The sequence below is a fragment of the Portunus trituberculatus genome, chromosome 9, assembly GCF_017591435.1.
Source record: "Portunus trituberculatus isolate SZX2019 chromosome 9, ASM1759143v1, whole genome shotgun sequence".
Classification (NCBI taxonomy): Eukaryota; Metazoa; Arthropoda; class Malacostraca; order Decapoda; family Portunidae; genus Portunus; species Portunus trituberculatus.
Window position 1 is genome coordinate 5,540,303 of NC_059263.1, and position 24,378 is coordinate 5,564,680.

At 41.5% G+C, this 24,378-nt stretch overlaps 1 protein-coding gene and 1 long non-coding RNA gene across 13 annotated transcripts; one reads left to right on the forward strand and one right to left on the reverse strand.

Annotated features, from left to right (window-relative positions):
* On the forward strand, nucleotides 1–23,466 carry LOC123501751 (annexin B9-like). 12 transcript variants are annotated; one of them, XM_045250771.1, is made up of 11 exons: nucleotides 1–216; nucleotides 3,755–3,796; nucleotides 4,617–4,655; nucleotides 4,983–5,609; nucleotides 13,819–13,995; nucleotides 14,619–14,657; nucleotides 17,015–17,193; nucleotides 17,356–17,531; nucleotides 17,777–17,950; nucleotides 18,205–18,386; nucleotides 20,620–23,466. In XM_045250771.1, the coding sequence occupies exons 1-11, from the start codon at nucleotides 16–18 to the stop codon at nucleotides 20,671–20,673; spliced, it is 1,890 nt and encodes a 629-aa protein (XP_045106706.1). In that variant the 5' UTR covers nucleotides 1–15; the 3' UTR covers nucleotides 20,674–23,466. The 12 variants fall into 12 exon arrangements, with proteins under 12 accessions (XP_045106706.1, XP_045106707.1, XP_045106708.1 ...); XM_045250772.1 differs by having other exon boundaries at nucleotides 1–210; nucleotides 20,779–23,466; XM_045250779.1 differs by having other exon boundaries at nucleotides 92–130; nucleotides 20,779–23,466.
* LOC123501754 lies at nucleotides 1,142–2,658 on the reverse strand. The gene is made up of 2 exons (XR_006673710.1): nucleotides 2,520–2,658; nucleotides 1,142–2,269 (listed from the first exon to the last, which is right to left on the reverse strand). It is a non-coding gene; the product is annotated as an uncharacterized LOC123501754 (long non-coding RNA).
* Nucleotides 23,467–24,378: the final 912 nt, after the last annotated feature.

Genomic DNA, 24,378 nt, shown 5'->3' on the forward strand with positions numbered 1-24,378 from the left:
TCTTTATATTATGCAATGAGGGACATATCTGGAGAGGAGAGGGAGCGGGAGAGAAACACCAACTTATCGTACCGTATTCACCACAGTGCTGCAGTAGTCTTGGCTATCTGGTCGTGTGTGAACTACTACGGTACATCCTATACTTTTTTTAACCACCACTCATCTACACAGACACCGCAGGACAACAGCACAGGATCTCAGGACGCTGCTGTGAGGGTGTGGTGAAGGGATAACAGGACGTGATAGAGAAGACATTTTTTTAGTGTCTTTTTACAGTACTCGACTTTAGGGGTAAAAATCTCGTGGTACTCAAGGTCAGACTTTCTTTAATGTAATCTTACGACGCTGTGGCATAAGTCATAACGCCCTGTGGAATGTATGCCAGGCGGGTATTGATGTTTCCACGATTATCTGTTGTTTCAGTGTCACACGTGTGCTTTTCCTCCTCTCTCCTCCCCACTCCGCTTCAACCTGTTATTTATTTATTCTTCTCGTGTTTTATCTGTGACCTGATAAGCTATCATTGGTTAGTTCGCCTGGATTAAGATGTTTATTAAAGCCTGTGTTTATTAATACGCTTAGATTATGTTCATTGGTCATTTCTCTTATTTTCCTCAGTCTTCATGATAAACGTTGATAAATATACAGTTAAAATATGTTATTATTATCGGTATGTCTCTTTTTTTTTCAATAGTTTACAAGTTTTATCATTTATTCTAGATTTTCTCTCGTAATAATGTTAATTCACCAAACGTACGTGTTCTTTTAATTTTCACTTAAAAGATAATACTGTATAGGCGTGTTAGTGAGCGAATATTGCAGTTAACAGTATTATTAAGGCCAATATTCTGAAACCCTTCACAATTTTCAAAGGGCTCTATAGTTTAAGTGACACGGGTATTTAAGGGTATTTCTATAACTCTAGTGACGTGTTAATAAGTTTTCTGCACTATATAGCAACAGGAAAAATACTCTATAGAACTCGAGTAATCGTGTCAATGGGTTTTTAAAATAGTCGTGGTGAAAGAGGCAAGGGTTTCTGAGTATGGCGCTGAAAACAATGGCGCTTGTCTTACACTCAGGGAGGTTAGTGAATGCATACTGGGTCAAGACATTAGAAGTATTATGATATTTTATTGACTCTCTCTCTCTCTCTCTCTCTCTCTCTCTCTCTCTCTCTCTCTCTCTCTCTCTCGTCTGAGCGGTAGTATAATTCATTTCGTGCGCTACCTTATCTCAGTGGCGTGTAATTCCGTTGATCTTTTCATTATTGTTTATTTTCATTGTTATTGTTGTTGTTGTTTATTGCCATTTTTATTTTAGTTTCATTTTTCTACGCTCTGAATATAAAAATAGAATGTTTTGCCTCGCAGTATCGCTCTTGTTACATATAAACGTGTCACGATTATTATTATTATTATTATTATTATTATTATTATTATTATTATTTATTGATTGATTGATTGATTTATTGATTTGTTTACTTTATCTCTACGCTTCAAAGTTATCTGATAAATCTATCGCCCGATTATCACATTTTGTTGATTAGGAAATTTCATCCTGCAATCACTTCTCTTATATTCTGCTTTACAACTTCAACCCACAGGCAGGAATTCAATAGATCCATTCACTGATGCTAATAATATGCTACAGTACCCGTTTAGCATGTCAGGCAGGATTAGCAACTCTGAGGTCAGTGTTAGGCATTATCAGGAAGGGTTATCATTTGCTACCCACAGCTGATAAGTAAAAACATGAGGCTTTTATAACACTCATGTGAACTTTAGTAATTAATAAGGTATGCTAAATTGTCATTCCTTTCATTGTTTCTCTCTCCATTCTAGCTGTTTATCATCTGTTTCATTGTTCACAACCTGTTGCTATCTATTGCTATTTATCATTTATCATTGTTGTTCTCGCTTGTTTTATTGTTGTCAAATACAGTATGGCAGCTCTTTCATTCTTTATCTTGCTCTTCAAACTATTTATTTTTTTCTATTTCATTGATCAAAGCCTGTTACTGTTTGCTATTATTTATTATTTATTACTATTTATCCATCCATCTATCTGTCTCTGTATCTCTGTCTATCCATCCATCTGTCTGTCTTTGTATACTCTATCTATTCATCCATTTATCCATTTATCTCAATCTCTGTCTGTCCATCAATCCATCCATCTCTCTCTCTCTCTCTCTCTCTCTCTCTCTCTCTCTCTCTCTCTCTCTCTCTCTCTCTCTCTCTCTCTCTCTCTCTCTCTCTCTCTCTCTCTCCTGCCTCCGCCCTTCTCTCCTCTGTGCACCAGTACCTATGTTGCCTAACGTGCAGGTATACTGGGATGTAATTAACGTGAAGGTCGCCCGCCAGGTGCCCGCTTCAAGGTGAGGGCTTGGAAGGTCATCATCATCATCATCATCATCATCATCATCATCATCATCATCGGGAGGTGTTTTAAAGAAGTCTAGTGTAATGAAAAAGATGATCACGTGTGTTGGAAATGCTGGAGTTATGTGCTACTACTACTATCTCTCTCTCTCTCTCTCTCTCTCTCTCTCTCTCTCGAAAAAGGAAGAAAAAATGGTATAAAAATATGTCTTCAGGTGACGGTAATCCCTTCCATCATCCCCCCCCCCCTTCACACACACACACACACACACACACACACACACACACACACACACACACACACACACACACACACACACACACACACGAAACATTCCGGGGAAAAAGGAAGTAGGAAAATAAAAAAAAAACTAGGAATGTGAAAACCGAGCGAAGTGTTTTGAAAATTCATCCTTGTGGCTCCTTTCCTTTTTTCTTCACTGTTTTATTCATTTGTATTCGTTTAACTTTATACCATCGTTCAGAACTGTCATTTATATTCATTTATATTTTTTTTCTTGCAGTTATTCAGCAAATGTCAGTAAGTTTTTTTTTATTTATTTGTTTTATTTTACTTTTCAATTCATTTATCTTTGTTTTAACTTTATATTACCCTTCAGTACCGTCATTTATAGTATTTTTTCTCATATTTCTACAAGCTTCATTATTCAGCAAAAGTTAATACGTTTTTTTTTTACTGTTTTTATTCATTTATCTTCATTTAACTTTATACCACCGTTCAGAACCGTCATTTATATTCATTTTTCTCATTTTCACTAAGTCCATACGGGTTATTTAGGCTTTTTTGTTTAAGTATTGTTTACTTAACGAGAGAGTATCGTATATCTAGTGGTCGTGCTGCTATCGTACATCTGTGGTCATTATCGTACGCACGTGTGTAATGATCATATGAGTGATAGGATTCGTGATTGTTATTTGAATTATGTGATGTAATGTAGTCTCTCTCTCTCTCTCTCTCTCTCTCTCTCTCTCTCTCTCTCTCTCTCTCTCTCTCTCTCTCTCTAGTCTTGTGTATTTATTTAGTTATTTTTTTTCATTTCCTCCTGTTTTTTTTTTTTTTTTTTTTTATTGGTAACAGAAACATGTCACGTTTATTCCACTTATTATTTATATTCGACTCGTTTATATTTACAATGTTTTTACTGTTATTAATTTTCTTTCCTTTATTTACCTGTTTATTATTCACTTGGTCTATTATTTACCTTTTACACTCACACACACACACACACACACACACACACACACACACACACACACACACACACACACACACACACACACACGTATACGCACGCACACACACGCACACGCACATAATAACCACGACCCCCTCCTCCCGTTTTCTTCCCCAGATGTACCCAGGCAGTAACAACCCTAACCTTGGATTTGGCCAGGTGAGACTATACAATGTTCACTTACCTGTAAATGTTGTTGTTGTTGTTGGTGGTGGTGGTGGTGGTGGTGGTGTGAAAGTTGGTTGTTCAGTGTATAAGTTAAATTGTTTCTTGTTTTTGTTTTTTCCCTTTTTCCTTTTTTTTTCTCTCTCTCGTCTTGTTTTTGTTTTTTGTTGTTCATGTTCTTCTTTCTTTTTTCTTCTTCTTCTTCTTCTTCTTCTTCTTCTTCTTCTTCTTCTTCTTCTTCTTCTTCTTCTTCTTCTTCTTCTTCTTCTTCTTCTTCTTCTTCTTCTTCTTCTTCTTCTTCTTCTTCTTCTTCTTCTTCTTCTTCTTCTTCTTCTTCTTCTTCTTTCTACTATTACCACTGCTTACTATTTTTCTTCTTTTTTTCTTATTACGTGTTCTTTTCTCTTCTTCTTCTTCTTCTTCTTCTTATTATTATTATTATTATTATTATTATTATTATTATTATTATTGTTGTTGTTGTTATTAATATTCCTATGTAGGTTCATGCCATTTGATTACCGTGAATTTTTAGTTTGTTGACCTTTTAAAAACAATATAGTAAATCAGCGTCACAGAGAGAGAGAGAGAGAGAGAGAGAGAGAGAGAGAGAGAGAGAGAGAGAGAGAGAGAGAGTGGTGAGTACAGTCAAGGATGGAATTTATACTTAAGATTGTGAACTGAGAAGTGTTGTGTTGATAATGTGAAGATGAATGCACTGTCTGTGTGTGTGTGTGTGTGTGTGTGTGTGTGTGTGTGTGTGTGTGTGTGTGATGTATCTATCTATATTTCTTGTCTTTATTTTTCCTTCCTGCAGGGTCCATCTTACCCTCTGTATCCGACGGCGCCCTACGACGTACGTTTCTCGTGTGTGTGTGTGTGTGTGTGTGTGTGTGTGTGTGTGTGTGTGTGTGTGTGTGTGTGTGTGTGTGTGTGTGTGTGTGTGTGTGTGTGTGTGTGTGTGTGTGTGTGTGTGTGTGTGTGTGTGTGTGTGTTACAGGGCTAAAGTTTGCAGTGTTGGTGCTTCTAACCCTCCCCAGCCTCGGTGTGGTGTCCGCCCTGTTCTGCCCTGCCCTGCCGTGCGTCACGTCCAGCAGCATAACATGTGGGCATAGGTTTCCTGTGTGTCCCACCCACCCACCCCTCCATGCACCACCCACCGTCTAATGCATTGTTCCCGCAGGGCACGTCCTACCCGGCCTACCCGCCTGCCCCAGGAGGAGCACCCTATCCACCTGCTGGGGTCGCGGCCCCCTACCCCCCTGCCCCTGGAGCCTCACCTTACCCACCAGCTCCTGGAGCGGCACCCTATCCCCCTGCTCCAGGGGCGGCGCCTTACCCTCCAGCACCTGGGGCCTCGCCATATCCTCCTGCACCGGGGGCCTCTCCTTACCCCCCGGCACCCGGGGCCTCCCCTTACCCGCCTGCGCCAGGAGCATCGCCCTACCCTCCAGCACCAGGGGCCTCGCCATACCCGCCTGCTCCAGGGGCCTCTCCGTATCCACCCGTGCCGGGGGCCTCTCCATATCCACCTGCCGGCGCTTATCCACCCACGGGCGCCTCGACCTATCCCCCTGCCTCGGGGGCACCAGGCTATCCCCCCGCCACTGCTGCACCGGGGTACTCTCCCGCCTCTGGGGCTCCTGGCTATCCACCTGCTCCCGGCGGCGCTCCCGGCGGCGCTCCCTACGGGCAGCCCCCAGCTCAGCCTGCAGCCCAGAGTTATGGCGGGGGCATGCCTCCGCAGCAGGAGCAGAAGCAGCAGTACCAAACTGGGGCGCCCTGTGGCGGCAGCTTGCTGGCTTACCAGGTGAGTACTGACGCCACTCTGTATTGCTCTTCATCTTTGCCACACCCACGCTCTGATCCCGCCCACTTTGGGGAGGAAAGGTCTTGGTGGGGCGTCAGGGAATGGCAGTGTTTATTTTCTAAAGTCAAGCGTGGGCTTGTAGACCGACGCCTGTATGACGCGATGAGGTACTGCGTGGGCGTGGGTGGACTGCTGCTATACCCAGGACCTTTCCCATTTCACAAGAGTCACGGGTTGTGGGTCTCTTGCATCACCCTCCCTCCGCCTTATCACTTGTCATCGCTCACCGCATATTGCTCGTGTTGTAGCGAGAAACAACATATATATTTCTAACTGTTGCTGAGCTGAGCCGCAAGAGATAGGGAAAGAAAGGGGCACCCACTGTCCCTCTGCTTCCCCAACAGCGGCGGGTTAGGAGAGATAAGACAGGGGGAGTTACTCTATGATAGCACCCGATATATTGTTCGTGTGTAGCGGTATTAGCTCAGTGACGGACATTAGCTAGCACTAGTGTGAAGCGCAGGGACACGCCGACATGGTAACGTGTGTGTGTGTGTGTGTGTGTGTGTGTGTGTGTGTGTGTGTGTGTGTGTGTGTGTGTGATTTTTGATATTTGACCTTTTGTTCTCGGACCGAAAGGCAGCAAATGTAATGGTGGTAATATTTTTTTAACTGTTCTACTGCTAACGAGAGAGAGAGAGAGAGAGAGAGAGAGAGAGAGTCGCACTGTCATCTCCCCTGAATGTTATTTTTTTATATTCGTTGGATGAGTTTTAGATGTCAGACATGAGACAGCGAAATGAAAAATAAGAAGCGACGATTTTTTGCCGCTGTCTCACTTCAAATGTCGAGAGAGAGAGAGAGAGAGAGAGAGAGAAGGTAAATATAGCAACTTGACATGATAATGTTAATTGTTTTTATGGTTTTGTTTCACTTCGCTGATTATTTATTCATTTAATCTGTTTTCCTGTTTCTTGTGTATTATTTTCTTGGAAGGATAACAAAGATAAGAAAGGAAAGGCTCGTCCTCTCTCTCTCTCTCTCTCTCTCTCTCTCTCTCTCTCTCTCTGGTATTTTTTTATGATATTTGAGGAAAAACAAAGAAACTACTACTTTTTGTATTCTAAGGTGTTATTTTGTAGCAGTTTGTTTGTACAGCATGCGTGTGTAATGTGTGTATGTATGTATGTATGTATGTACTAGCTGTACGTATGTCTGAGCGTATTTTTAATGACACTTGTTTATTAAGTGTGTGTGTGTGTGTGTGTGTGTGTGTGTGTGTTATGATATGGTATCTAAGTGCTTTTACATACGTCTCTCTCTCTCTCTCTCTCTCTCTCTCTCTCTCTCTCTCTCTCTCTCTCTCTCTCTCTCTCTCTCTCTCTCTCTCTCTCTCTCTCTCTCTCTCTCTCTCTGACGTTGGCAACTTTAGCGTATGGGAGTCGGGTATGCAGAGAGAGAGAGAGAGAGAGAGAGAAGGGGTAAAGTCAGAAGGGGACGAGTATAGCAGAGAAAATGGATGAGAGGGAGTGGTGGGGCAGAGAAGCGAAGTGGAGGGGGGATGGAGGAAAGGCGTATGGTTGGATGGGTGGAAGAAGGGCGTGCGTGTGGTGGTGGGTTGGGGGCAGGAGGAGGAGGAGGTAGGGGTGGTGATGGTGGAGGAGGGTGGTGGTGGTGGTGGTGTCTGGCGCCGCACTGACTACGACCCTCCTTCCCTCCTTCCCTCCTTCCCTTTCTACTCTCCCATTACATCCTTCTCTCAGGGAAAAATCAATGGTTTGTTGGGCACACACACACACACACACACACACACACACACACACACACACACACACACACACACACACACTATAGTAAATAACATTATATAACTTGAGTCTCCAACTTTTCACTAACTTATCAATAACCAGTTCCGTAATAGCGTGCAGTCACACCAGAGGCCGTCCTTACGTATACGATCAGCAAGTTCTCCCCACGCTCAGAATTATGTTTCAGGACGTGGTGAGGACGTATTGAGAAAGCGATATCGACCCACCATTACTCTGCTACCAAACCTTTCCTACGTGCCTGTCCGCTCACTGCAGCATTATCGCAACGTCCAACTCCATGCATATCACGCGGGAGGTGAGGCACACATGCACTGTCGATACTCACCACGCTCCCACACTGCGATAAGTTCCCAGTACGCTCCAGGCAGGTCAGTATGACACCGCCCACTTGCTGTTGTTGGTCATATTAAATACAGCGCGCCGCTCTTCCGTCGTCAGTCATTATTCAGCCGCTCTGCAGTTTAGTTCTCGTCATAGTCACGTCACGCCATGCCGCTCAGATCCAAGACCCAGGGAAGCTGGAATTGCCAGTCAGTCCAGCAAACTACCCAGCAAGTCAAAGCACCCTCATGCATCAAGACTAAAAAACCTGATGAAGGCTCTCAAGATTCCAAGAAAACTGAGGAGCCAGATTTTCCATCTAAAAAATTTCCATCCCCACCAAGTCACCAGCAGGTCCCCGCTGAGTCACCAGTACACCAAGGTGGTCAGCAGGACGTCAGCAAGGGATGTGTATGCAGCAAGGGTAGCAAGGACAGCTGGAGTACTCGTAGTCAGTCATCCCAGCAAGCTACACATACTGAAGCATTCTCATACATCAAGACTAAAAAAATAGTTGAGGTCTCTCAAGCTTCCAAGATAATCGAGGAACCAGATCTTCCATCACAAATATACCCGCGTATGCAAAGTCACCACCCCGGCAAGCAGGTCCTCGATGCGTCACCAGTAGGTCAAGGCGGTCAGCAGCAAGTCAGCCAGGAAAGTGTATGCAGCAAAGGTAGCTGGAGTAGTCAGTCATCCCAGCAAGATACAAAAGTTGAACCACCCTCATGCATCAAGAAACCAGTACACCTAGGCGGTCAACACCAAGTCATCCAGGGATGTGTATGCAGTAAGGGTAGCAAGGACGGCTCGGGTAGTCAGTCATCTCATCAAACTATGAAAGCTGAGCCACCTCCATACGTCAAGACAGCAGTACGCCAAGGCGGTGAGCAGCAGGTCAGCCAAGGAAGTGTATGTAGCAAGGGTAGCTCGAGTAGCCAGTCATCCCAGCAACCTACAAAAGCTGAGCCACCCTCATGCATCAAGACACCAGCAGTACCCCAAGGTAGTAGCAAGGGAAGTGTATGCATCAAGAGTAGCAAGGACAGCTGGAGTAGTCAGTCATCCCAGCAAGCTACAAAAGCTGACCAACCCTCATGCATTAAGACTCAAAAACCAGTTGAAGTTTCTCCAGCATCTAGGAAAACTGAGGAGCCAGATGTTCCATCTGAAAAATTCCCGTTCCCGCCAAGTGACCAGCAGGTCCCCGCTGCGTCACCAGTATATGAAGGCGGTCAGCAGGACGTCAGCAAGGGGTGTGCATGCATCAAGGGAAGCAAGGGCAGCTGGAGTAGTCAGTCATCCCAGCAAGTTGAAGCACCTTCATACATCAAGATTGAACAAGGTGATGATGAAGCCTCTCAAGCTTCTAAGAAAATCGAGGAACCAGGTTTTCCACCTAAAAGATTCCCGCCTCCGCCAAGTCACCAGCAGGTCCCCGCTGCGTCACCAGTACACCAAGGCGGTCAGCAGGACGTCAGCACTACGCCATCAGCACGTCATGGAACGGTCAGCGCCCCGTCCTTAATCGTCCGCGCTCTCGCTACGCAAATTTTAAGCAGAATCAAAACTGATTCACGTCTTTGCCGTCATTGTAGTCCACACTGCTTCTAGCTGGTTCTCACCACGTTCTGGCAAAATTGCCAGGACGTGATGAGGACGTAGTAAGGACGGGCTGTGGTGTCTGGTGTGACTGCTCCATAAAGGCCAAAACGTCTGGTTCTATTTGTTTTTCTTTGGTGGTCCTTTGTGGTTATTGGTTGATTATGAGTGAGGCAAACAAACGTGTGGTCGATTGTTGTGATAGGGTAATGTTGCGATGGCGGTGTTTCGTTACAGGGATGACGTAGTGTTGGGTGAAGTCATAGTATAATGAGAGAGAGAGAGAGAGAGAGAGAGAGAGAGAGAGAGGGGAAGCGACATGAACAGAAATCATGAAGCAAAATATATACCGGTACGTACATGGAAGAAAAAAAATGCACAGAAAACTAAACACGTTAAAGAAATAGATAAATAAATAAGAAAGTGGTGAGATAACATGCAATACTGGCACTTGAGACGGGAGTTAGATGGAAGTTATGCGGTCAGTGGGACGTACCCAAAAGTCTTAAACTGGTAAAAATAGATCCGCTTCACCGTATAGGCTACTCAGAGCACTCACCGTCTGTCTGTACTATCACCAGCTAGGACGCGGGGACACGACAAAGGTGGCAATAATGTGCGCTCGTCCTCTCGCCTCACATCTCCCCGGCTCCTTCACTGCTCTTATTTTGAACCGTCCTAGCTGTCGCCTTGATAACTACTTTGGTATTTTTTTCTACGTAGTTTTCACGTTTATAAGTGCAAAAATGGAAATAATGATCTAGTATCGTGTAATATAATCTCTTCACCCTTTTCTGGTTATATTTTGCAAACATTCAGAGGTTAGACACGCACAGAAAACAAAATAGAGGGATCTCTCTCTCTCTCTCTCTCTCTCTCTCTCTCTCTCTCTCTCTCTCTCTCAGTACGTTATATTTTTAGATTTGTCAGAGAAGTTGCATGTCATAATATTCATCAGCCAGTAATGATCAAAAGAAAATGTATCCTTTCGTCCTCATTGATTCCGTCCTTGCTCACCCTTCCCTTCCTCTTCTTACTCCCGTCTACCGAGTTACGTAATAGAAAGGCATTGGAGGTTAAGAGTATAAGTTGCGTAACTCTCTACAACACTTCAGTATCGCCCCTCCGCTACATTCAAAAAGGCTCTAGTTGAAGTGATACGGGTTTTTAAAGGGTTTTCTAGTGACAGGCTAGCAAATTTTCTACGGTATGAGCAGAAGCAATTGAAAACCCAGCTAAGTTAATCTCTCTCTGGCCTTTGAAGATAGTCGTGGTGAAAGCAGTGCGTTTTGTCAGTGCGTGGTGTTTGATATTACGAATTACGGGGTCATAGGGTATAAGAAAACTAACTTGGCCAAGAGAGCTTAAGATAAATTTGTTACTCTTTATAGGAAGGAAAGATGAAAGTTATGATTCTTCTGTGTATTTTTTACCAGCCTAACGATAAAGGTAAAGGCAAGGGGAGGGGAAATATGGATTCACATGGAAGGAAGATAGAGAAGGAAAGGGGCAGAGAGAAGTTGGCTGGTGTACAAATGTGTGTGTGTGTGTGTGTGTGTGTGTGTGTGTGTGTGTGTGTGTGTGTGTGTGTGTGTGTGTGTACTGGGGATATGAAACAATAGCACATAATGAGTGTTCGTGTATCATGTGAAGAAAGACGAGCCCCACCCTTGAGAGAGAGAGAGAGAGAGAGAGAGAGAGAGAGCGACCCCACCCATCTGCCTAGGTGAAATAACCTAACCCATTTTTTTTTCTTATATTCTTTCGTTTCTTTTCTTTTATAACTCTCCTCTTTTTCTTGTTTTTCATTTAGGTGCAATATTTTGTAGACCAATTACGAGTATTTTGTTTGGTAGGTTAATGTGTTGCCTGCATAATAAGTTTTTGTATGTAGTAGTAGTAGTAGTAGTAGTAGAAGTAGTATAGTAGTAGTAGTAGTAGTAGTAGTAGTAGTAGTAGTGGTGGTGGTGGTGGTGGTGATGATGGTGATGGCGGTGGTAGTGGTCTAATAGCTGATGATGAAACCGTAACACATATCATGCACTCACAGGAAACAGAGAAACCTTATCGAGAGAGAGAGAGAGAGAGAGAGAGAGAGAGTCCTGTTGCTAATCCGCCCCCAATATGCTTTCAACTTTTAATTCCTGAGCTAAGCAAACTTAAAGTAAGAGAATGCACGCTTACTTAGATCCAAATATACACCGAAGTTAATTTTACTCGTGAACCAATTGGCGATCTTACAGAACACAATAATAGAGAGACAGGGAGAGGTCAAAATATAAAGAAAAAAATAAACATGGATTCGCATTGAGAGAAGAGATATGCGGGTACCAGATAGTGAGAGATACGGGTGATAGGTTGAAGGAAAGGAAAAAACAAAGATAAATAGATAGATAATGAAAGAAGAGAGAAAATGACATGAATTAACGTGTTATTGCCCGTAGATAAAAAAAAAAAAATGGGAAAGGTTATTACTTACTACAGGAATAGTCAATAGATGGGAGACGAGAGGAAGATGAGAGCGAAAGAAAAAAACTAAGAAACAAGATTAAAGAAAAATGCGTTAATTTTTGTTATATAACCATCTCATAATAATAGACAGACTGTGATCAATGATGCACACAGGACAAGAAAAAATAAAGTAACGACAGTAGAGAGTAACAAAACGCGAATTTCTGACGGCAAATAAAAAAAAAGATGTAGGGGATGCGAAGCCCGTCACAATAACAGAAGAGAAGTGATTAGAAGGGAATGGGTGATGATAAAAGAAGGGAGAGAAGGAATATTGGAGAGGGGAAAACCTGGCAACCTCAGCGAAGAGTAGGCAGAGAGAGGGAGGGGGTGTGTTCGCTGCAAGTTAGTCTGACATTTGAAGCTGTGAAGGCATGGCGTCTCCAACGGGCTACATTGTGAGTTTCTATTTTCACTTTTTTCAAGGATTTGCGAGGGTGTTAGTGGGATGGGGTGATGGGGATGGTGGATAGGAATGTGTGGGTGTAGTCTGCAGGGATGACATGTGTATCTGTAAGACTGTAACGTGTTTGAAGGTTCTGATGGCGGCGGCGGCGGCGGCGGTGGTGATGGTGGTGGTAGATGGCGCCTCCCAGTAGTGATGGTGGTGGTCATAGGGGACGCTTTCTCTCTCTCTCTCTCTCTCTCTCTCTCTCTCTCTCGTGTTTCCCAGTGGTGGTATATTAAAGATAGTGTCATTTTCAGTATTACATGGCAGAGAGGGTGAAGTTAGCCTACAAATAACGAGTGTATTAGTAGTATTAATGAAGTTACTATTAGTTATGTACCAACTTCCCTCCGGTAATTAAATGAAGTTGCAAATTCTTCCCCAATAATTGTTCAATCTGCTGCCGGTGATGTAAATGCGAAAGGATGGGGGAAAGAAGAATTATACAACAGATTTGACTTTTTTCATGCTGTCTGTCTCTCTCTCTCTCTCTCTCTCTCTCTCTCTCTCTCTCTCCGTCACCCTGCAGTTGCCTCCTGGGAGAGAGAGCGTTATGGTAGCGTGACCATGACACACACACACACACACACACACACACACACACACACACACACATTGTAACGTTGAGTGTTGCCATAGTTGTGAATAGATATTAGACTTTTTTTTTTTTTTTATCATGTAGCAGTTTTACTAGTATTATGAAAGGTTATACTGTTCACTGAGTTTATGTAGGACAGCGAACTTTCACTTTACTCCAATATTTAAAATCATTCTTTTATTATTATTATTATTATTATTATTATTATTATATATTATTATTATTGTTATTATTGTTATTATTATTATAGACGCGTTTCAGTACTCAAGGCGCTACACAAGCCAGCCCCGCCGCCACTTTATTTTTTAAAGTAATTATTTGGATAACTAAACACCTGCACGACCTCATTACACACACACCCCTCCCTCTCTCTCTCTCTCTCTCTCTCTCTCTCTCTCTCTCTCTCTCTCTCTCTCTCTCTCTCAGGTGTATAAAGGATGTCAAACTTATCGTATTTCTGTTTCCTGTCACCTGATGGATTCTGAACCTTGTTTGTTATATTGTGAATAGTAGTAGTAGTAGCAGTAGTAGTACTGTAATAGTAGCAGTAGTAGTACTGTAATAGTAGTAGTAGTTGAAATTTCACATTTGATCTTTTGCAAAACAGCTATGTATTTTCTATCGTGAGAGAGAGAGAGAGAGAGAGAGAGAGAGAGTCAACTAAAAAGATCATTCAAATATTTATTGACCACATTATCACTTTCATGCTTTCAATTATTATCATTATTTTCCTGAGCACACTTGCATGGAACATAAAACCATACAATGTGTAGTGAAATGGGAGAAGGAACAGTAGAAGTAATAGTTATGGCTGTTATAGCAGTAGTAGTAGTAGTAGTAGCAGCAGTAATGATAACCTATTAACATAAAATAACCCCTCTTCTCTTTTTCCCCCACCAGGAGACCCCAACTGTGAACCCCCTTGCTCACTGTGACCCGAGCAGTGATGCCTCGGTGCTGCGGAAGGCCATGAAGGGGTTCGGCACGGATGAGGCTGCCATCATTGGGGTGCTGTCTCACCGGAGCTCCGACCAGCGCCAGCAGATCTTGCTCAAATACCAGCAGGGTTATGGCAGGGTTAGTCTTGGAGGAGAGGGTGTTGAAGGGAGGTGTGGGAAAATGAGGTGGAGGGAGTTCGGATAGGTGATGATGGTGATGGTGGTGGCAAGATACTGAAGTGAAGGTACTACAGGTTATTGGCAGCACAAGGAGATCCAGTGTGACATTAACTCAGCATGATGGTTTGCCAGGAATTGGGATTGTGGATTGCAGTGTGGTGGTGGAGAGTAACCTAGTGGAAGGAATGTGGATGACATGCATTTGTGAACTTATAATGTGTACAAAACTATAATGTAAAAAAAATATGATTTCAAATTGTCATGGTATTGTCAAGCTTGAAAATCATTGGTATGCATGTATGTACTACAGCATTTCTTTGTTGATACATTTATATAGACCAATTTCAACACGCCTGGACTGTAAAACTGATATACAAATAGTAAAATTATCTGCATCAACATCACAACAGTACAGTTTGCATATTGGCAAATAGAATTTTGAAAAGACGTAAGTATGAGCAGCAAGGTCCTTTTGTAACTACTTATATGAGAAATTGCTTTAGTGTGTGTTGTATGGTAAGAGGGAAGTGATGACTCATGTCTTGTTCCCTGTGTTTGAGTCCCAGCCTTCACCCAGTGCAGGACACGGATGGAGCAGGGGCAGAGAAAGGCCTCACTGGGGTAAGTCACCACTCCTCAGCACCTTCCTCTCTGCATGGGAAGTCAAACACAAAGTTCTATGCTGCCTGGCACACACACACACACACACACACACACACACACACACACACACACACACACACACACACACACACACACACACACACACACACACACACACACACACACACACACATATTGCTTAAATACAGATAACTAATGTAAAGTAAAATATGTGAAATGAAAACATTAAGCCATTTCTAGATTGGACACCATGTTGTGGATTCAATCTGTGCCTGCTTCTCTTTTATGGTTTAACTTTTTAGATCATTCTGGAGAGCAACAGCTTTTTACTTTATGTGATAAGTTAGAAGATAAGTGATGTTACCGTACACTGGGCTTCATGTGTTGCTAAAATGTACATTGCAGCTTGGGGAAACACTAGCACTATCTTGTAATGCTGTCAGAAATGGATGTTCATGTAGGTGTTTCATTCCAGAGTTTCTTTTCACAGTGTGTCATAAAGATCAATTCTAAGATCCTCCATTGCACTTACTTTATCTTGTGCCCTCAGAGACTGAACTTTCATTTTGCTACATTTTCAGAATATTTTATCTTGTTTCATGGCATTTTTATGTAAGGCTTTTTATTTTATTTTTCCTTTGTAGTGTGTTCCCAACCACAGATTGTTGCAGAGATCATTCTTTTTAGATCTCTACTGAAGGGACACACTATGAATGAACAACAGTTTACTAAAGAGATACTCTTTGTGTCTCACTGGCTGTAGCATTCTTTATTATCATGTGTTAGCCTGAAGTATCATTTATTCACACATACTCATTACTATAGGCACTGAAAAAGTCACCAGTGAGAGGCAGGAAAGCACTGTATGCATTTGTTAACAGTGGTATATGTAGACTGTATTGGTATTGTAGTGTTCTGGTATTATACTGTTTTGTATGTGAGAAAAATTTGCAACCAGTCTCAATACTATTCAGTTTGATGAAAATTATTATGATTCATAAGGCATTTCTATAGTGACTGATTATAGACTAGAAAATTTATCTTGAGAACTATTCTGTTTGCAACTAACCACTAGTGAAGGTCCTGGCCATGGCTGCTCAGGACTTCAGACTTATTTTACCTTGAGATCAATGTCTCAGTGTTTCTAGGACAGCTTACGGGGAAGCATTATCTTTCTTAACTCCTATTATGTCATCCCACAATGTTGTTCAAAATATCTCTAAATTTCTACTGTTACCTTAGTCTTGAAGCTTGGCAAAATAGTTTCTTTAGGATAATTTTTTTCTTGCTTTTGATGTATCATAATTGCTGGTATGCATGATACAGCACCATACAGCACTTACATGGCACATCCCTGTAAAAAAAAAAAAAAAAAAAGAAATTAAGAAAGGTTGTTGAATTATGGCTAAATAAGGTGCACTTTTATATTTCTGAACAAATGTCTTATGCCAGCAAGTATGATAATATTAAGAATTAGTATTTAATGACACCCAAAGAGCTTGTTAATATTCCTTTGTTTTTATATACTTCTGTAAAAGTGTAGTGCTATGGTCAGAAGTCATGTAACCTGCTGCACCCACTGCCACTGTGCCTCTGCTGGTCTCCTCATAGTCCAGCAGTTTTCACTGTTTGTAGAGAGATAGTCAACAGATCAGAGGATTTAATACTGAAGGAAAATGATAATGATAGTGAGGAAGGATGCAGCATGGTAAAAAGACTTGACCATCACTATACCTATGATATTTAAACATGGCTTTCCTGGTTGTCATTATAAATCTGTAGTTGTTATCTAGGAATACCTAGCGTGAAGTGAGTTTCTTGCAGTGGTGCTGTTCTGGCTCATTGTACAGCCAGACTAGTGAATCTGTTTTGTACTGAGTGTTTAAGCATGGCCCTTGTGAAGATTCTCCTGTTGTGACTGACTCTGCCACGTCAGTCACAACACTCATCTCCCTCTGTGAAGAAAAGACCAAAAAAAGGGTATTCTGAGATCATTTTTCAGTGCTGTACTGGTAGGCTTAGCAGGGTAGAGGAAAGCTGAATCCCAAAGGTGGCCACATACTCAGTACAAGATACATTCACTATTGTATGCACCCCTTTGTAATATTGCTTTATTGTGTATTACTTATGTACTTCGCGGCTCGTAACATAATCTATTGGTAGTTTTTTCAGCACTGAGGTATTGTATCTCAGTTCACATATAGTGTAAAATTTAGAAAATAGAGAAAAATTATAAACTTCCTTTTTTGAAATTCACATTAATGACAATGAATAATAATGCATGAATATAAATGTATTCAAATGCTGCCTCCCTCCACTATGCTGCCCTTGACCCCACAAACCTTACCATGCAGGATTTGGTAAAGGATCTGAAGAGTGAGCTGAGTGGGAAGTTCGAAGAAGCCATTCTGGCTCTGATGACACCGCTGCCGTTGTACTTGGCCCAGGAGGTGCACCATGCCATACAGGGCATTGGCACCAACGAACGCACTCTGGTGGAGGTCTTGTGCACGCGTGACAACCAGTCCCTCATGTGAGTGTTGTAGCCACCACTCAGCAGTGTCTCTGGCTGCCTCCCTGTTGGCATTGTGTGTGCTAGTGAGCTTAGTATGTCAATGTTCACTTATGCCGTTTAGATAGTTTTCACTAAATAAATCACATGCAGCAATGTAATACATGTGTCATGCATTCCCAGGGCCATCAAGAATGCCTACTACCAGCACTACCGCAAGAAGTTGGAAGATGACCTGCGGGGAGACACTTCTGGGGACTTCCGCCGCCTCCTCATCTCCATGTGTGCCTGCAGCAGGGACGAGAACACTTGTGACCCAGCCCTGGCCCCTAACCTGGCACAGCAGCTCTACAATGCTGGTGGGTTTCCGTGCCAGACTCTTGCTCATCGTAGTAATGTCACACACTCCAGTGAATATCATGTCTACAAATAGAATAATGATTATTACTGGGATTGAACCCTGGCAGAACACTCAAGGCATATCACAGCTCAAGTCTTATGCTGAATATTAGGCCTTAGGTGGTTTCTAAGGCTAAAATAGTAAATATTGCATTCTGCTGCTACAAATTTAAGTAGGTGACACAGAGGGCATGCCTTATTACAGGTGTGGGGAAGGTCGGCACAGATGAGGCTGAATTCAACCGCATCCTGTCCACTTACTCGTACCCGATGCTGCGTATAGTCTTCGAGGAGTACAAGAAGATCAAGGGCAAGTCCTTTGGTGATGCCCTGGACTCTGAGCTCTCTGGTGACCTCAAAATGGGCATGAGGGCAGTTTGTAAGTAGTATTTGCTTCTGTATCCAGGTGTCAGACTTTACTTTTTGAGTCAAGCAAACACCATGAGACTGACTAAAAAATTTAGTTGTTAATCTTCGTCCAGTTACATGTGTTGCAATTATTTTACCCACTTGAACATTTTATCATTTACTCAGCCACTAGGAAACATTTCAAATAACCCAGTGATCGATATAGTGACAAGGAAGTACTATGGTCACTCCGCATCTCTAACCCATGACATGTTTACCTTCAAGACGACTGCATCCAGAACCGTGCTGCTTACTTTGCCAAGGAGCTGCATGACTCCATGGCCGGGATGGGCACCAGGGACCGTGCTCTCATCCGCCTGGTGGTGTCCCGGTGTGAGATTGACATGGGCAACATCAAACAGGAGTACCACAAGATGTACAGCAAGTCCCTGGAACATGCCATTAAGGTGAGTGGCCATCGTGGCAAGGGATAGGTTATTACAGGTGCTGCCATCCTTATTGCCAGTTGTCTCTGTGCCTTGTTTCATTAGGGATGTGGGAAAGTTGACGTGGGTTGTTGGTCATTGTATTTCAGTCTTGAATGACGTGTGGTGCATGCGTCTGCTTGATTGTCACTGCCGCCTTATTTTCTTGTCCAGGTTCTAGTCATTTGTGACATCCCCTTTATGGCAAACTGACGACAAGAGAGAGAAGTAGATTAATACTAGAAATAGTATCTGAAATATAAGGAGTACATATAATAACTTGTACATGAATTGTTACTATTACTTTCATTCACTATCAAGAATCTTCCCTAGCTGTTCATCATCTATTGTTCTTACAACATTGTACTGTGCTATCTGTGGAATTCTGCTTACAACATTTTCATTTATTGTCACTCTTCCTCCATCTTCACCAGTGTTGCCTTGAAAGGATAACACTCACCAGGGGAATCTGCTTATTTATGATGTCACCTGCCTAGATGCAACCTGTGAAAAAAAGACATTGGATACTATGCTTTGTTTTGCTTTGTGCAATTTGGTGCAGATTCATTGTAGTCTGATGAGCAATGTAAAATGTTTACTTGTAAGTAAACCTACAAGATGCTCTGGGGTGCTGAGTGTGTGTGGTTGCCAGGTTGATGACTTCACTCATTATCTATGTATCTCTGTGAAGACTAACTCTTCAGCAGATGCTTGGACACTTTAAGGATATACTTCCAGCAGTAAAAATGAATTTTCAACAAGCTTTTGTTTAGTGTGGCTAAGTGCAACTGAGGTTTAAGAAAAACCAAGTATACTGCTGTGACTCTGCTACTCAATGTGTAGTCAAGTGAACAGTGACAGCAGTGGGGCTTGCTGCTGTAGGTCCTGCCACTTCTCATTGTCCTGGACTGAAGCTTTCAGCTGTATCTTGTGGGGTTCCTGTTACATACACACATATATGACCATCTTTAAGATATTTATCTTTGTTGTTAGTGCTGTATTGCACTGAGTATTAAACAAATTTATATTCATTTTCAGTGTGCACTGTAATGCAGGATCTGTGAGACAGTCACTTGCCCTGAAGTTTTTACCCTTGGAGTGTTATCACTGATCATAATGACAGGCAAACTGAGATTTATACTTCACATTACAATCTTTTTAGTTACTCAAATTTTCAAAAAAACTCAATAAGTAAGATTTTTTCACAGCTTTGTGTGAAATGTTAGTCTACCATTCCAGTGGCATATGTTTGTTATAAAGATGTCACAAGTGCATCATAAACAGTATTCTTCTGATGTTTTATTATTTCTTTTTTTCTGGAATGTATTGCCAGAAATTTTTACACCTGATGGTTACAACTCTGTCATAGGTCACAGTTTGCCTGTGTTCCGCAGAACCACAAAGTAACCTGAGATTCCTGCATGCATTCTTACAGCTCTAGTTTTGATGAGCTTTGAGCCATTACAAAGCAGCAGGTGTCACTGAGAAGAAGAAATCTCTTTGGTGACATCATCAATATCCTTGTCTCCTCTCCTAGTGGTGTGAAAGAGGATGTTTTCAGCTGTTAGTCTGTCTTCTTGAGCAGGATGGTAGTGAGAGGTGTGATGGTAGATGAATGAAGTAGCAGTGCTGTAAGGGAACACACCTGGACATACATACAGTACTACCTCACTGCTGTTGGATAGTCTTAGAATGTCTCATTGTTCATATCTTAATTTCTTGCCTTTCTGGTGTTCTGCAAAAAAAAAAAAAAAAAATGTGAGATATCCAGTGTTAGGCAAAAAATGTTTTATACTTCTTTCATGTGCAAGAGAGGATAGCCAGAAAAAAAAAAAAGCTGTAGTTTTCAGTTAATGTTGAGCATTAATATAAAAACACAAATGTTTTATATTTTCATATTCTTTGAGTATTTTTTATGTTACTTGAGATTCATAGATGATCTGGCACTGGATAGCTGAGACTCCTCTGTACTTCCATACCTAGAGCTCCATCATAGGAACCAAGTCCTGATGATAGAAAATTTTTGTTATTAATATGTTAATTTAAAACTTATCTGGAATTTTTGTACCCTCACCTAAGAAGTTTGATCATGTTATATCAGTGTGCCAAGACTGAATGAGACTGCATATATATAAGTGTTTGATTCCTGAATATAGTGTACATAGTTGTCTTTGTGTTTGGATGCCACTTATTTCATTCTTCCGTATTTTTCCAGAGTGATACCTCAGGAGACTACAAGAAATTGCTCATCGCACTAGTTGGTGCTTAGCTTACTAGATAAGTTTTGTCTTGCTTCTTGATTGCCCTTCCCCCGTCTCGTGTTTTCCTGGCACCAATGATTTTTTAACGCCCTGCGATCTGTTTCGTCACCCAGAATGACACCTCCGGAGATCTCAAGAAGCTCCTCATTGGTATGGTAGAAGGTTAAGTGTTTTGCTTACCCTTCACTGACACTGCTACGGAGACTCTGCTGTCCTAACACTGCCCTTCATTCTCCTACTACCAAAACTGGCTTGTGAAATTGCTTGATAAATGTGTGTGTGTTTGTGTGTTTTACCTGATCACCTATTACTCACATTGCATACATGGTTGTGCCTACTCTGGGAAGACATAGACAACTCATGGCACTGCCCACCACCACAGTGATAAGATCCTTACTTGTTATTATGCAGGTGAAGGTTTGTAATCACTAAGGTGCAAAGATTTTCACTGATCATCAAGTAGTTACTGTCTTCCTTGAACAAGAGAATGAGATGACTTGTGTGTGAAAGATTGAAGATGTATTCATTGATTGCCCTGTACAGTCTCTAAGTTGTCACTGGGAAAGTATATTTGTTTCTCAAGATCAGGTACATCACACTTCCACTCCCCAAGGTACACACACACACCGCGTAGTGTAGTGGTTAGCACGCTCGACTCACAATCGAGAGGCCCGGGTTCGAATCCCAGCGCAGCGAGGCAAATGAGCAAGCCTCTTAATGTGTAGCCCCTGTTCACCTAGCAGTAAATAGGTACAGGATGTAACTCGAGGGGTTGTGGCCTCGCTTTCCCGGTGTGTGGACTGTGTTGTGGTCTCAGTCCTACCCGAAGATCGGTCTATGAGCTCTGAGCTCGCTCCATAATGGGGAAGACTGGCTGGGTGACCAGCAGGCAACCGAGGTGAATTACACACACACACACACACACACACACACACTGGCTGCCATCGTGTTACCAAAGATTTGTGAGCAGCAGGTGGTAGTGTTGGTGATTCTTCTGGTTGGGTCTCAGAAGGCAGTGTGAGGGCCAGCACTGCATCTTTGGAAGGCATTGAGTTTTGCAGTCTTGGTCTGGCACAAGTATATCTAATGAAGGACCAGATGTTCAGGTTTGAGAATTTTTCAGGTTATTTTTGCAATGTTATGGATTTTTTTTTTTTTTTTTTTTTTTTTTTTTTTTTTACTACAATATTTCAGTATTTCTTTGATATCAGCTAATCATTTTTATTAATTTGCTAGTGAGGAACTTGAGAGAAATTAGTTTTCTAAATAGTATTAAGTGTTCATGTACTGTACACAATGTGTTATGTGTTGGAGATGACTTTGTTCATTTTCAAGAGAATCATGAATCACACGCACAGTGCTGGTGAGTGACCTGAAGAAACACTTTGTCTCTCACATCAACTCAGGATTAAAGTTTGTGCTTATTTCATTCTCTGAATAGATTTCATCTCCTTGATTTGTAGTGGCTTGTTGATGTAGATTATGCTAGGACAAAAAACTGCCTTTCAGTGCCACTAATGTGATGTGCCTCAGGTGGCATCATTCTACAGAGGCTAAGCATGTTTGCATCATTTCTTTGATAATGTCCATCACTTGAAAAAGTCACGCATGTACAAGCTTACCGTCCATACAGTGTAAGTAATGTTCCTTTTCTCTGTGCCTGCATGTGGTCACTTGGGATGGTGAAGCTGTAGGTGGGGAGATTTAAGGTCGGGGGACTGCCTTGTGATGAGAGAGGGTGCTGAGGTTAAGACAACACAAAAGCCTCACGTATGGAAGCATTCCTATGTCTCTCTTAAACTCTGGTGAACAAATGAACATGGATGACTTCCTTGTAGCCAAGTGTTATTTTTTCATAAACATAAAACACTAAGATAATATTTACAAAAAATGCTAATATTATAAATGTTTTTGTGCATTATTCTTGTACTGGATGTTGTTATTATTATTTCATCATTTTCTTTCTTCCAATCAGTATCTAGATGTTCTTGTTAAATATTTGGAATTTTTTTCATAAGTAGCTACATTGTTTGATTGTAAGCTAAGTTTGAAATTACTGTGGCTTCAGATTTTGCTTTGAAACCTTGTTTACTCTCAGCCACGTATTGTTGTGTCTGTCATCCATGAGAGATACCTTACAGTTTCAGTCTTATCAAAGGAGAGAATGAATCAGGACCTTGAGAAGAAATCCAAAACATCTTAGTGACTTTCTGTAGCAATGGCTGCCTCACAGAATACAACTTTTTCTCTTTATGTAGCTTACTAAAGTTTTATTTTACCTGAGTTATTGATCTATTGATTTGTGTTATGACATGAAGATTGTATGTACTTACTTTTAATATGAAAAACAACTGTAATGCACAAACTTTGAAGAGATCATTATGTATTCTTACATAGATAACTTGATCAGCTTCCTTCAGTCCTGTGTTGTGTATGTGTATTGAAAGATTTGTCATAATATGATATATAGCCTTAACTTCATATGCAAACTGAATTATATTACAAGTATGTGTGTAAAACTGTATTGATCAGTGATTTTATATATCAGCCAGGTGACTTCTCTCTTTCTACCTGGCTTGTTGTAAAGGTATGGATCTGCATACCAAGGTGGGGTTTTGTAATCTTTGTGTGTATAATCAATCTCAATAATACTGCATGTACTTAAAGCTCTATCCTGTCATTCCTGGAAGGTACTTATTGCAAAACTATCCTGTCATTCCTGGAAAGTACTTATTGCAGGAGACACGAACAGTGGAAGGTTCGCTTCTTTGGTGTCAAATTAAATATGCCATTCAACTGAATTGTCTATATTTCACACTGCCCTGGGTTTGGTGATGATTTTTTTTTTTTTTTTTTTTTTTTTTACTAGGTTACATGTGTTGTTCATACCAGAGGTCTGAGACTATGGTATAGTTCAGGCCTATCTTGGCAACAAAAAGAAATACACAATATTTACAGAAGTGAGACATAAATTGATAATTTAATAATAGTATATAATTACACACTTTCACTGCACTGCAGTGAAAGTCTCTCTCTCTCTCTCTCTCTCTCTCTCTCTCTCTCTCTCTCTCTCTCTCTCTCTCTCTGAGAGAGAACTTTGCTTAAAATAGGATAGCTAATTTGCACAATGCATATTATAATATGTACATTATATATTTTTAAAAACTAATGATGAATAAATGTTTCTCTCTCTCTCTCGTAATGAATAAGTATTTATAGCTGACATATATATCTAAAGGGCACTGCATCTGCGTTTCTCAATGTGTCTAATCGAAGTCCATAAAAAGCCATGACAAAATGGACGAGGGATTCAGCTACATATCTATATACTATAACATTTGAAATACAGACAGCCAATAAAGAATACCAATCAATCAATCAATCTCTCATCATGCCACATTTGAGGTCATATGGTGGCGGTGGGAGGTGAGTAGGGTGATGTGTGGATGTGTAGCTAGTCGTGTATCATTAACATTATTCACACGTTAGCTAGGGTGAGGAAGAATGATGGTGGTGGGAGGTGAGTAGGGTGATGTGTGGATGTGTAGCTAGTCGTGTATCATTAACATTATTCACACGTTAGCTAGGGTGAGGAAGAATGATGGTGGTGGGAGGTGAGTAGGGTGATGTGTGGATGTGTAGCTAGTCGTATATCATTAACATTATTGACACGTTAGCTAGGGTGAGGAAGACTGTCAGGCTGCCATACTTCA